The 13,886-nt window shown below is 37.2% G+C and overlaps 1 protein-coding gene across 1 annotated transcript; it reads left to right on the top strand.

Moving 5' to 3' along the window:
- The first annotated feature begins 9,479 nt into the window (after window positions 1–9,479).
- On the top strand, window positions 9,480–12,535 carry LOC142150478 (olfactory receptor 11L1-like). Its single transcript, XM_075205674.1, has 2 exons — window positions 9,480–9,500; window positions 11,621–12,535. The coding sequence occupies exons 1-2, from the start codon at window positions 9,480–9,482 to the stop codon at window positions 12,533–12,535; spliced, it is 936 nt and encodes a 311-aa protein (XP_075061775.1).
- The last annotated feature ends 1,351 nt before the right edge of the window (window positions 12,536–13,886 follow it).

Here is a 13,886-nt window from a genome sequence, read left to right as displayed (position 1 = left end):
CAAATTTCACCAGAAGAGATCCAGCTTGTATTAAGATCAAGGGTGCACTGCCCCCTTTTTTCTTTTCAAACCATTGATATTGTGTTTCTTTCCCTGGTGGTCTCTCATGCGGAGATGATGCCGGTTTGATAAATTATACCATTGCATAAACGGCAATGTGAGAACTCATATATGGTGTTTGCTATACCATCTGGACATGTATTTCAGCAAGAGTCTAACATGATACTCTACACTATATGAGTTCCTAACAAGTTGTGTCATCCCCACTTTCATTCAATTCATCTATGGAGTTTATTGACTTTTATTAATACTGGTTGTCATTTCAAATAACTGTCCGAGTGCTCATAGCTGATAGTGCTGTGATTTTTTACCTGCTCTACCCAAGGTATAGGAGCCTTTTTGTTAAAATCCCTATTTAGGGAATATATGTTCCTGGTGTGTGTTTATAACAATAAATGTCAATAATTTTTTAATCAAGTAATTACTAGCGCCTCTATATCTGTTTTATGTCTATTTGTCTTTTGGTCTAGGTTTGCATCCTAGCGTTCAGGGGCAGCTGTAATTATCTTATAGGTCCTATCTAGCGCCCTAATATTATTTGTACAACTAGAATGTAAGGTGTTCATATTTCCTGATGACCCTAAGATATGTTGGATAGTTAACACATAACAGAAAAGTAACTTGCTACAGAAAGCTTTAGACAAACCGCAAACTGGGCCACAATATGGCAGATTAATTTAAATGTAGATCAATATAGAAATTTGCACTTAGGCCATGGTATTACTATTGAAAAATGAGACGGAAAATGAGTTAGAAGTACTAAGTGACAGAAAGGTGAATAGGTGACAGTGGAAAAGGTAAATATAGTCCTGTAATGCATAAAACAGGACATAAATGTAAAAGATGTAATCATAGTGTTAACATTGTATGTGTCACTAGTTAGACTACATTTTGAATATGGGGTACAGTTTTGGGCATCTCAGTGTTAAACTGCTATAGGAAATCTTGAGATGATTAAGAGGTAGACACATTTATTAATTAAGTGATACATTAGAAAGAGAAGTAAGAAAAACAGCTTTGTATACTTTGGAAAAATGTGCCTAAAAATGGACCTAGTTAATAAGAATAAAAACTGTATTCTCAATAAGAAGGTAAAGATTGATCTAATGAACTTTTTGAGCCAAGTGCCTTACAGAGCACAATGTGTCAGAGAGAAACAAGGAAAGACAGTTTCACCATAAGCATAAGAAAGGGTTCTTTACTGTAAGGATGGTTAACTTGTGGAATTCCTTATTACTTATGGTGGTGATGGCAAAATCACTAACATCATTTTGAAAATAATGGGTTTCTCGCCTACATATACCTTTATCTGTAGCTATAATGATTAGGGGTAAAGAAGTCTAATGGTGTACCCAGGGTAAATGTCTCATTTTTTCCTTTATTAAAACAATCCTTGAATCTGTAGTATGTAAGCTCCACTGGACAAGAACTAATGTGAATGATGAAATGTTCTCTGTAATGCAGTGTAATTTGTAGGTGCTATATAAAAAGCTGTTATTAATAAATAATCTGAGCTAAAGTACTTTGTATGAAAGGTCTACACTCAATGGGAGAAATAATCTGCTACAAATCTGTGGATCTGCACAGCACTGTGTGATTGGTAGCGCTCTATATATAATCAATAATAATAATAATAATAATAATAATAATATTGGACAACTGAGCAACCATGTTGCTTGATTAGCTTCAGCATGGTCAAAAGCTCCTCTCTGTTACCCATAAATGGATCTTCTTTATCGTGGAGTGGTGTGGCCCAGGCCAAAGCCTAGTCAGTAAGCAGAAAGATAACATTCGAGATCATTATCTGCTCTGTGTAGAATGAGGCTATAAGAAGCTTGAACTGTAGACACATCTGGGTCAGGCATTCCCTGCACCCACCAGAACTGCCATAACAATGCAAAGGTGGGGACATTTTTATAATCCCTAACAAAATTCATTTGTTCAGTGGCTGACTAATAACTCATAGCGGGCATTGGCAACAAGGACTCCATGCATCAGTATGCCAATCTTTGCTTTCTGTATAGCTGAGTGGTTTTGCAAAGTGTCACACTGTAGTTCCACCTCAGCATGGTCCATGTTTTGATGTAAGCAAAATGTCACAGTGTTGGTTGCTCTCAGGGAATAACCACTTGTCTGGCCAAGCTGCTTATTTCTGCAAGGATAGGTTGTGACAAAGCTGAAGTCTATGGGTTGGAGAAGATAGAATCATGAGGGATGAAGCTGACATAAATGGGTTGGAAAAGGTAGAATCGTGAGGAACATATATTAATTTGATGGGTTGGATAAGGTAGAATAATCGGGAACAAAGCTGAAGTCAATGTACAGGCATCAAAACATTTCTCTTTGAAGCATCAATAGAGAAACCCAAATTCCAACTGTTGTACGTGTAAAACTTTGTGGGAGCGAGGGCTTTAGAAAACCTACATACAGGTGGGATCTCTTAGATCTTATTAACTTGACTACTAGCAGATGCTGGTTGTAGTAAGTGAACTACAACAACCAGCATACTAGGGTTGATGGTGCCCTGCCACCTATCGTCTGTTGTTAGTATTGCGATGAATCCCCATACAGAGTCAGTGTTGGCAGTGCGCTGCCACCGGTCATCTATAGTGGGTATTATAATGGATCTTCATATATCCAAGCATATGTAAGTGGGAAAAGAGGTCACTCCTTCCTGGTGCCATTTTTTTATGGGGAATAAAGGAAAAGCACACCCATTCAACTTGACAGAAGCAGATGAATTGTGATATAAAACTGAGATACCAGTAAGAAACTTCCTCTAAAAGTCCTTAACAGGCAAGATCTTTGCTAATAATGGTCCAACCAAAATGGTTGAATGCATTTTTGTCATCTAGGGAAAGAAATAAAGAAGGCTACTTGCACTTTTCATATAGTGGATCAAGTTTATGATTTGAGTGATGTTGTCCGCAACCCTATGGGTGGATCAGAGAAGGCAGAACAATATTGGTCTGGTGGCTAGAAGTTTTATAAAAATCTTCAGGTTGACATTTAGTACAGAGAAGTAGTAGCAGAATCAAAAAAATCGCCCTCTATGATCAAATTAAACAACAAGCTTTTATAAGGGACAAGGATACCAGTAAAATATTTATAATAAAATGTAGGTAGACCCGGAGTAGAGGCTACTTTCATGAGTGCAAGAGATCCTCAATTGGTTTGGAGAAGATCCATGATTACAGCCAGGAGTACAAGTTGTGAAATTATTATTGTGAAATTATTTTTCAATCACCTCTGGGTCATAAATTACCTGCCCACTCAAAGTTCCGAGTTTTTTTTCTAAAACTTTTGCCAAAATAGAGTCCGCCTTATCTTTTTTATCATAAATCTTTGCCAAAGTCATTTAAACAATTTGACAGCCCTCTCAAGAGAGGATAAAATTCAGTTGACCCTGTAACGTAAAAAAAACTTTTTCGTAGCTTAGGGAGCTCTGGTGCTGAGAAAAGAAGGGTTGCTCTAACTTAGCAATCATCATCATTATCATCATCATCAACATTTATTTATATAGCGCCAGCAAATTCCGTAGCGCTTTGTAAATGGGGACAAACATTATTAAAACAATACTGGGTAATACAGAGAGGTAAGAGAACCCTGCTCGCAAGCTTACAATCTACAGGACAATGGGAGTTTGAAACACAAGGGCACATACTACATTATATTGCACATTGGTCCAGCTAGACTACAAAGGTAAAAAGTATTGAGTAGGCTGTGGGATCAGTCACGTTGGTTTAAACGTGTTTTATATTATTCATATCCTAAGAGTGCCCTAACTTACACAAATTGGTTCTTTGTTACTGTAAATGTTGGTTTTGTTTTAGCTGTGTAGAGGGTGGTAATAGGGTGACTTAGGGAGATTAAAAGGGTGGTAGAGGAATATTATAAGCTTGTCTGAAGAGGTAGGTTTTCAGAGAACACTTAAAGGTTTGAAGACTAGAAGAATATCTTATTGTGCGATGGAGGGAATTCCACAAAATGGATGCAGCTTAAAAAAAAGTCCTGTAACTGGGAATGATAGGATGTGATGAGAGTGGAAGAAAGACTCAGATCTTGTGCAGAACGGAGGTGTCGAGTTCGGAGATATTTTGAGACAAGTGAGAAGATGTATGTCGGTGCAATTTTGTTGACGACCTTGTATGTTAGTAGAAGAATTTTATATTTTATTCGTTGAAAAATAGGCAACCAACGTAGAGACTGACAGAGTGGCTCAGCAGAGGAAGAACCGTTTTCAACGAAACTCAATCTAGCCGCTGTGTGCAAAATAGATTGTAGCAGTTCATGTTTGATTTTGGGAAGCCCAGTAAGGAGGGAATTGCAAGTCAATGCGGAAGATGATGAGAGCATGAATTAAGGTTTTTGCAGTGTTTTGTGTGAGATATGTGTGTATTCTTGAAATGTTCTTTAGATGTATGTAATATGATTTAGATATAGAGTCGATGTGGGGAACAAAGGAAATTTGTGAGTCAAGGATTATACCTAGGCAGCAAGCTTGCGGGGTGGGATTTATGGTCATAGTATCAACAGAAATAGAAATGTCAGGCAGGAAGCTTCTGTTTTTGGATGGGAATATTAATAATTCAGTTTTTGAAAGATTGAGTTTGAGTTGGCGAGAAGACATCCAAGATGAAATGGCAGAAAGACAGTCAGTAATGTGAGACAACACAGACTGTGAGAGATCAGGAGAGGATTGATAGGTTTGTGTATAAATCCGCATAGATATGATACTGAAATCCAAAGGAGCTTATTAGTTTTCCAAGAGAAGTAGCAAAAATTGAGATTACCAGAGGACCTAGGACTGAGCCTTCTGGTACTCTAACTGATAAAGATAGCGCAGTAGAGCTGGGTCCAGAGAAATTAACACTGAAAGAGCGATTAGATAGGTTGAATGAGAACCAGGGTAGGAAATTGCCTTCAAGACCTTGGGATTGTAGCATTTGTATGAGGAGAGAGTGGTCAACAGTGTCAAATGCAGCAGAGAGATCCAGAAAAAATAGAAGAGAATAATGGCCTTCAGTTTTTGCTGTGATCAAATCATTGACAACCTTGGTCAGCACAGTCTCTGTAGAGTGTTGAGAGCGATAGCCTGATTAAAGAGAATCCAATGGGTTGTTTGCTATAAGAAAGTGTTTGAGATGTGTGTAGGCAATTCTCTCGAGAAGCTTGGAGGGGCATGGAAGCTGGGAAATGGAGCGGGAATTTGAGAGAGAGTTTTGTTCAGAATTTTGTTTATTCAAAATAGGATTAATCACTGCATACTTGAAAAGTGATGGCAAAATACTAGTAGAGAGAGAGAGATTACAGATTTTAGTTAGAGGTGGAATGAGCACAGGAGACAGGGACCTACCAAATTGTGAGGGTATGGGATAGAGAGGACAGGAGGTAGAGTAAAAAGAAAAGAGTAGAAACTTTGGGCCTGATTCCTTAGGGATCTTAACTTAAGAAACTTCTTATTTCAGTCTCCTGGACAAAACCATGTTACAATTCAAGGGGTGCAAATTAGTATTCTGTTTTGCACATAAATTAAATATTGACTGTTTTTTCATGTAGAAGAACAATATTGGGCAGCTATTAAGAGAAGTTCAAGGATTGAGGCCCCAGCTACACCAATATAATAGCCCTTCACTTAGCTAAGAGTCTGGTAGTATAAATGTCTAAATCTGCAGACTGATCAGAGACACCAAGTGAGACTTCAGAATATACATTCGGGAGCCAAGTCTTGTAAGTAGCATAAGTGGGTGAATGGAAAGACATACAGAGATTCAAAGCATCATACATTAAAAACATTTGAAAATATGTGCTAGACACATTGGTCTGATTCATTAAGGAAAGTTAAGCAAAAAATTGAGTAAGTTTTCTTACTCAAGTTTTCTGGACAAAACCATGTTGCAATGCAAGGGGTGCAAATTAGATTATTATTTTGCACATAAGGAAAATACTGGCTGGTTTTTCATGTAGCACACAAATACTTGATAGCTTATTTGTACATTGAAATTTAAAGTTGATCTATGACATGCCCTATCCCAAATATAAATCTGCCATCACATTTTAAATTTACCTCCCCCTCCAATGCAATATGGTTTTGCCCAGATGCAAAGTTACTCCTTTTTTATGCTTTGCTCTCCTTAATGACTCAGGTCCTTAGAATTTATATGGGAAGCCCCATCCATATTTGTGATTGTGCTGTTCCAGGATTTTTTGACTTCCAAAAGGTCATGAATTGGGCGATCTAAATGGCTGGGCAGATCTCCCAGAATCCATCCAGCACCACTCAAAAAACCCGTAAAAATTGGGGATTTCCTGACCTCAGAGCCTATTATTGGGTAGCCCATCTCAGCTCAATGCTAACCTCCTTTTCATTCTCTTCCAGACCTGTCTGGCTTTTGGGGCCTACGTCAAATTCCTAGAGATGCCCGGATTAGATGCGTGCCTACCCTGCTGTTCGCTGCTCAGAGCTGGGAGACCTGTAAGTTCCTTCTCTCTTTCCCCAATTCCCTCTATCCATCACACCTCTGTGGCAATCCTCACCATCCCACTTGGTATGTCTCTGTTCTTTTTTATGTACTGGGTTGATTCAGGCATCAGATGTGCCAGAGACGCCCTTGATCAGGGTAAACCTCTGACATTTAACAGTCTTCTCTCCAATTTCCCTGATCTCCATCTGCCTCTTATCTGCCTCTTATGCAAATCAGGCAGTTCCTTCAATTTCTCCTGCTCTGCAACCCGCCTCTTATGCTCTCCTAGTTTGAGATTCTCTGCCTTTCATACCCATTGGGGAGGGGCATGATTTCTTCTCTGTATAACATACTTCTAGAAAATCTGCTGGTCCCTGGGAATGGCCACAAACGGGAATAGGTGATTGAACCAGGCCCAACCCCTGGAGGAGGACTGCTGGGAGACCATCAGTTTAAATGTGGCCTCCAACTACATATCTAAATGAATTAGTGAAAATGTGTACAAAACCTACTATGGCAGGCCTGCGGTCAAAAAGATCCTTGGTCCTTCCTCCTCTGCTACCCTCTGCAAGACATTGATGTCCTCTCAGCTAAACTGGCTTTATGTGCCTTGGTGGCCACGAGGTACCTGATCACCAAACTATGAAAAAGCTTAGTCCCGTCCCATGTCTCTTCTCTGAAATCCTATATATGTCTCATCACTAACATGGAGAAAATCACCTTCCACCTCTGGGACATAGCACAAGTTCCACCAAATCTGGTCTCTCTGGCTGTACATGTAATGTGCCCCATCAGCCTCTTCTCTGTGTAGCCCCGGTCTCACCTGACATTTCTACCCACCGTTCTTCTAAGACCCATGGCCCAGTTTTTATGACTCCCTTCCTCAGATGTCCCTAATGTCTCCGACTCCCTACAGCTGATGACTATCCCCTTTTCCTCCCCCAGCTAGAGCCCTGTAATATGAAAGTATGTGGAAGCAGTAGGTTAACACTTTTTTATGGCCCTAAAATTGTCCAAACACATGGTGCACCCTCACTGCAAATAATTAAATTGTAGCTAGGAAAATCTGTCAATGCAAACAGATCTGAATTTGGAGACGCCAAAGAAGTGGGCCCATCCCATTCTGATGACAGGCCATACGATGCCAGGACTATTTATTAAAAAGCATGTTTGATGTTATATATCATTAAATTATAGACAGAGGGTGGGTATTTACTAACAAAAAATTAAATGTGCAAGCTTGCGGAAACCGTAACATCCAATCAAGAAGTAGCATTGATTAGTCCATTGTCCATTGTATAATGAAAGTCGAGGGCTGATATGTTCATATATATACCTTGCTATATATTTTTAACTTTGTACTTTGCCAGCAAATAACTCTTAAAGTTTTTGAGACAACCTAAAATTTCTTGTCATTAGGGTTTCATTAAAAGAACACATATGAGGATGTAAGAGGAATCTCCAGAGACTCTTTAGTAATTTATACAGTAATTCACTTGACCGTGCAAAGTATATATATATTATGACAATGTGACTCATTTACAGCATTGACAGTTAAATGGAAATCTGCACAAGGCTGTACATGTAAAGGGCATTGGATACATACAGAATTATCTTTAACTGTCAGATTTATCAGCTGTGTGATCTTTTCTTATAATCCTTTTTTATATAAAGTCTGGTTATTATACAGACATGTTTAATAGAACTACAGAAGGATTCCATCTGAAACATATGCACTATACCACTCCTGCTTAGTATTTACCTGTCAAATATATGTTGTTGTTTACAGTTGAGGTTGAAAAAAATCCATTTAATTTTCTGATCCATCTCAACAGTCACCTGCACAATATATATATGTATATGTGTATATTTTATTAGGTTTAGTTTACACAGGTCTTAAAACATCTTTGTTCAATCAAATAATAATTTAGATTTTTTTTTACAAATGTGTCTTATACATAAAAGCAAAAGTTACATTTTTTATATATTTTATGACAAATTAGGTTTTCTACTTGATAGTACTTGGTAAAGACAATTAGTTTCCAATTTCATTTCCTCACATGCTAACAATATTTTGCATTAACCCTTAACCATCACACTAATGTTATTTTTATTGCACTGATGCTGCAGAAATAATCATAGCAGTAGTGAGATGCAAGGCGGAATAGTATTATATATTTTTTTTTAATAAATAACCACATACATCGCTTTCACAGTGAAGAGAAAACTGGCCTGGCGTCAATTCAATTTCAAGACATGCTGCTTAATTCTAAGGTGAGTTATTTGTCTATTGTCACCCGCTACAGACAGAAAAAAAAGCTAAATAAATACAATGTTCTAGTAAAACTTGAAAATAGATATGTAACTAAATTACTAGGCGCAAAGAGGTAAGGATGATAATCAAGAAAAATCAATATAATACTATACTGATAATACAATATAATATCAATAATGAGAAAAACTCTGGCTGCTGCAAAAAACGAAGACCATCACAACCTCCTACCATAAATATTGAATTTTAAAACTTTGCAGCACTCTCTGGGATCCCTCTATACAAATAATACATAAAATAACTTTAAAATTATTGTAGCTCATTTTGGTGCTTGGCTGTTTATTTCCATATGACTGTTTTGTAATTGAAATCAATGGGTACAGACTTTTTCTGCAGGGGGGCGTCCCTTTAGAATTTTTTCAAGAGTCTATGTGGTTTTATTAGATATATTTCTGCATTGCGTTGTATTTATGTATGTATTTTATTAATATATAGTTTTCTATTAAATTATTTTCAATCTTATTTTATGTATTATTTATAAAGAGGGATTCTAGAGAGCGCTGCAAAGTTTTAGAATTCAGATCTTGAATATAGGCATCATTAGACAAGAGTGGATCACCAGTAATGAGACCAGTAGGATATTTATTCAGTATAACAACATGTAGCATCCACTATCGCTCACAATGACGCCAACAGCCAAAGAGGTATCAAAGATTCTTTAGGGTACAAATTCCACTGCTCAGTACTGACTGATCGTTCTACTATTCAGCCAATTTATATATTATATTTACTATCCCATATCTCACTGTATAACTAGGGATAAATAGTTGCTGTGTGACCGAGTGAAACAATAGAAGCATAGAATTTGGTGTAGGCACATTTTAGTGTTTTTGTGTTTGTTTTATGTAGTGGAAGTTGCCCAATATATAATGCTTATACTGCATTAATCCCTAACACATCTATTTATCCATGGATCAATAACCCTTCTGTAATTAATGCTTCTTTATGATGCTTTCCACTATCCCTCCAGTTTCATATGGCCTCTTGTTCTAGAAATTACATTTGTGTTTACCCCTGGCTCCTATCTAAATTCTGTTAATAATATATGTCAATGTTTTTATAGCATCACCCCTGTTCTTCTTTTTCTAAAATGTACATGGCAAGCTCTATAATTCCTAATCAGTTTATTTTTGTAGCCATCCACCAATTCAGTAGTTCTTCTCTGCATTAAGATATGTTTTTAATGACTTATTGGAATATGCAAAACTTAAGGTGAAGTCTCCAAGTTTTCTATTTGCTTTGGTTCACTTTTTGTTAACATTCATGTAATTAGAAATATAAACTCCTAGTTTCCTTTTCTCTTTTTACTATTGATATTTTATTGTACTCTATTGTCTCTAAATCTCTACTACATCGGAAGAATATTAGTGTTATCTGCAAAGCGACATACTTTATGCCATTGACTATAATACTCTAAAGGCCATGTATGACCATAAAAAGGTGCAAATCCATAGCACACATGATTTCTTTCATATGGATGGGTTCCTGATGGATTTATAAATAAGAGCATAAATTTGCAGCCAAATTTGAATTTCCCAATGGGAGTTGGCTGGGTCTTGCTAAGTGATGGATAGGAGCACTCATAGGCCTAATTTTGCACCCAAGTTCAAAATCGTCATTTCATTTTGCGGGATGAAATAATTTAAAAGAGGTCGTAGGGGTGAAGAAGATTAATGTAGGAGCATTTCCATAGTTTCCAGATGTGTACAGAGGACTTTTCTACAAGGGGAAATGGAAGTCACATGGTGTTCAGAGGTGGTGTATACTGTGTATCATTCTATTCTTTGAAAAAAAATGTATATTTTATCTGCCATTTGCACTTCTGTGGTTTATTATTTTACGTTAATGAGGCTGAAGTGGGCAGTATTTCAGGAGAAAAAAATGAAAAGTTTAAATAAATGAAGGTAATGATCCTAATGTGGTTGTAGGGTTGACTTCAAAGTGACTTTTTACACTTGTCACCTTACACATTTTTAAATTGATTTTCAAAATATTTACACATGCTGGTTTATTTTCTGGGACAGTGAAGGTCCACATGTTTTGCTCATTGTAATCATCCTTTTATCTATCCCCCCATTCTTGAGTCAAATTGTGTCTTGCAGTTTTTTAATTAAATTATTGTGATATATGGCATCATTTTTATGACACATGTTTTAGTCACCCAGTAAAAATTCCATGAAATTCATTTAACACTTTCTGACAGCTAAATTAATTCAATGTGCTCTTTCCCTATCCCCTGGAACAACACCAGATAGCAGAGACTGGTTTATTTGATTAATAGTAACAAAAGGTCTTTAATTGTCCTTGCTGAATATGCTCCATACAATCATGCTGCCTATAGGAAGACCGGTGATATTCTCACAATTGAGAAAGCCAGGATATAGAGATGAACAACAACAGTGGTGAAGAACGTTGTGCAGATCTGAAATTTCCAAAAATAAAATGACTGAGTCCTACTTTTGTTTCACCATTCCACGGAATGTTATTCCACACTATTTTTGCACATATATATAGTCAAATTCACCCAACAAAACTTTGTGGTCAATTAAGTAAGGTAAACATTTTTGAAACAGTTTTGAAAATGTTGCTCATCTTCATTGTTTATAGACAAATGAGATTAACGCACCAAAAGCATCTGCAGATATAAGAAATACAGTTGCACAAAAAATATAAGCAAAAAGTAAGAGGTAGCGTAACACTAATGTATTAAAGAAAACATTGATAATAATGAATTAATACATAAATTCCTCCATTTGTATTTTAGGTAAACACTACTGAATTCATAATCTTGGGATTTCAGAATTTACGCACACTACAAGTTTTGATCTTCCTTCTTGTCCTTGTGATTTACTGTGTGACATTATGTGGGAACCTCCTGATCATCATATTGGTGGCCTACAGCAAGAGCCTCCATTCTCCCATGTACTTCTTCCTCACACAACTCTCTATGTCCGACATCATGTTAACCACAGACATAGTCCCCAACATGCTTCACATTGTCCTAAATGGGGTGACTACAATGTCTTTCATAGGGTGTATTGCTCAATTTTTTTTCTTCTCATTTGCAGAATGTTTACAGTGTTATCTTCTGACAGTGATGTCTTATGACAGATATTTGGCCATCTGTAAACCCTTCAGTTATATTTCTGTAATGACCAGTAAGTTGTGCCTAAAATTGATTATCATGACTTGGATCTTGAGCATTGTTATACCACTTTTTAACACAATATCAGTAGGTTCATTGGAGTTTTGTGGGCCTAATATTATTGACCATTTTTTCTGTGATTATTCTCCTCTATTAAAAATATCCTGTTCAGATACGTTTATAGTTGAATTAGATGCTATGATTTCTAGTTATCCTGTAATTGTCTTCCCGTTTACAATCATCATTATATCTTATGTTCTTATTATCTCTATTATACTAAGGATTCCATCTGCTTCTGGAAGACAGAAAACCTTCTCCACCTGTAGCTCCCACCTGACTGCAGTGTCCAGTTTTTATATAACCCTGATATCTATGTATGTTTTTCCAACTAGAGGACAATCAACATACTTTAGCAAAATTAGATCATTGCTCTACACAGTGGTAACTCCATTACTTAATCCCATCATATATTGTCTGAGAAATAAAGACATCAAGAATGCTTTCAAAAAGGCCATCAGTAGTTTGGCAGAATAATATATTAATATCTTTTGAATAAATAATACAATTACACTGTAGTTTCAATTTTATTTGCAAGTTCTTCCTTTCCGAATATGAATATTAAGTATTATTATTATTAAATATTATTATTCCTATAATAGTGCATCGTTCATGTGTTTTTCCCCCACTGGAACATCGGACCAAGACAAGATGAAGATGCCAGATAAGTATATGTAAATATTTATTCTATTTTTTTCTAATCCAGAGGTGATTTGCATATTTATTTTTCCTTAGTGTTTTCAATAATAGTCCAATATAATACATATAATCCCAGGCATGGCCAAATTTTGTTTAAAAAAAAATAATTGCTGTTGATAGGGTAAGAGTAAATCTGATTTTGAAACTCTCCCAAATTTGCTCAGGCTTCTCAACTAAGATCAGAGGATCGTCCAGAGTATTATCATCTCATACCATGTGGTATCTTTAAAACAACAATGTATTTGTCGGTGGTAGTCAGCATATCGATGCTGACTACCCCCATCTCATCTTGGATGTACCAGCACTTTGTTAAATTCAATATTTCCAAGACTCAACTAATCCCCCCCACTTCAGGACTCCCTCACATCCTCCCTTCTCTCTTTCTGTGAATAACACTACCATCCTTTCTGTCCTTCTAGTCCACTGCCTAGGCATCATCCTCAACTACTCCCTTTCCTTCAAACCTCAGATTCTGTCGCTCTCAAAATCCTGGTACTTACACCTCCAGAATACATCCAAGATGTGGCCCTTTCTCATCACGGAAGCCACCAAAACTCTTATTCACTCCCTTGTAATCTCCCGCCTTGATTACTGTAACCTCCTTCTATCTGGCCTACCCGACTCCCAACTTGCATTATCCTCTATGCTGATGCCTGCCATATTTTTCACTTGTGCAGATTTATCTCTGCTATACCTCTCTGCTAGTCTCTACATTGTCTCCCCATGGCCTCACTCTCACCTACAAAGCTCTCAACCAATCCTACCCCCTACATCTCCAACCTCATCTCTACCCACACTCATTGCTGCCCACTGTACTCTGCCAATGACTGCCACCTGTCATGGCAATAGGGTTTCAGGGATCTTTCTTTGGACCCTTGGGACTAGCTGTGGTAGGATGAAGTGGAAACTAAGACGCCGAATGAAGGTCTTGCACATGGAGCATGTACTCTATTACTGTATGCCAGATGTTAGGAGAAAGGATTCTGGACTGGACTCTGTACTGAAATAAATGACTGGAATCTGGACCTGATGGACTGGAACTTGGATGCAGGAACAGAGGGACTGAACCCAAGATCAGAGGCTCGGTACCTCCAAGGATCCAGAAACTCAGATGGTTCTAGTACCAAAA

Source organism: Mixophyes fleayi, chromosome 4 (genome assembly GCF_038048845.1).
Source record: "Mixophyes fleayi isolate aMixFle1 chromosome 4, aMixFle1.hap1, whole genome shotgun sequence".
In the NCBI taxonomy this organism is placed as follows: Eukaryota; Metazoa; Chordata; class Amphibia; order Anura; family Limnodynastidae; genus Mixophyes; species Mixophyes fleayi.
Note: the sequence above shows the minus strand (reverse complement) of the source record. Positions and strands in the feature narration are given on the sequence as shown.

Coding starts and splice junctions, on each gene's coding strand:
- LOC142150478 (XM_075205674.1), top strand. CDS start 9,480: ATGACGCCAACAGCCAAAGAG. Junction 9,501..11,620: donor TGACGCCAACAGCCAAAGAG/GTATCAAAGATT, acceptor TTTGTATTTTAG/GTAAACACTACTGAATTCAT.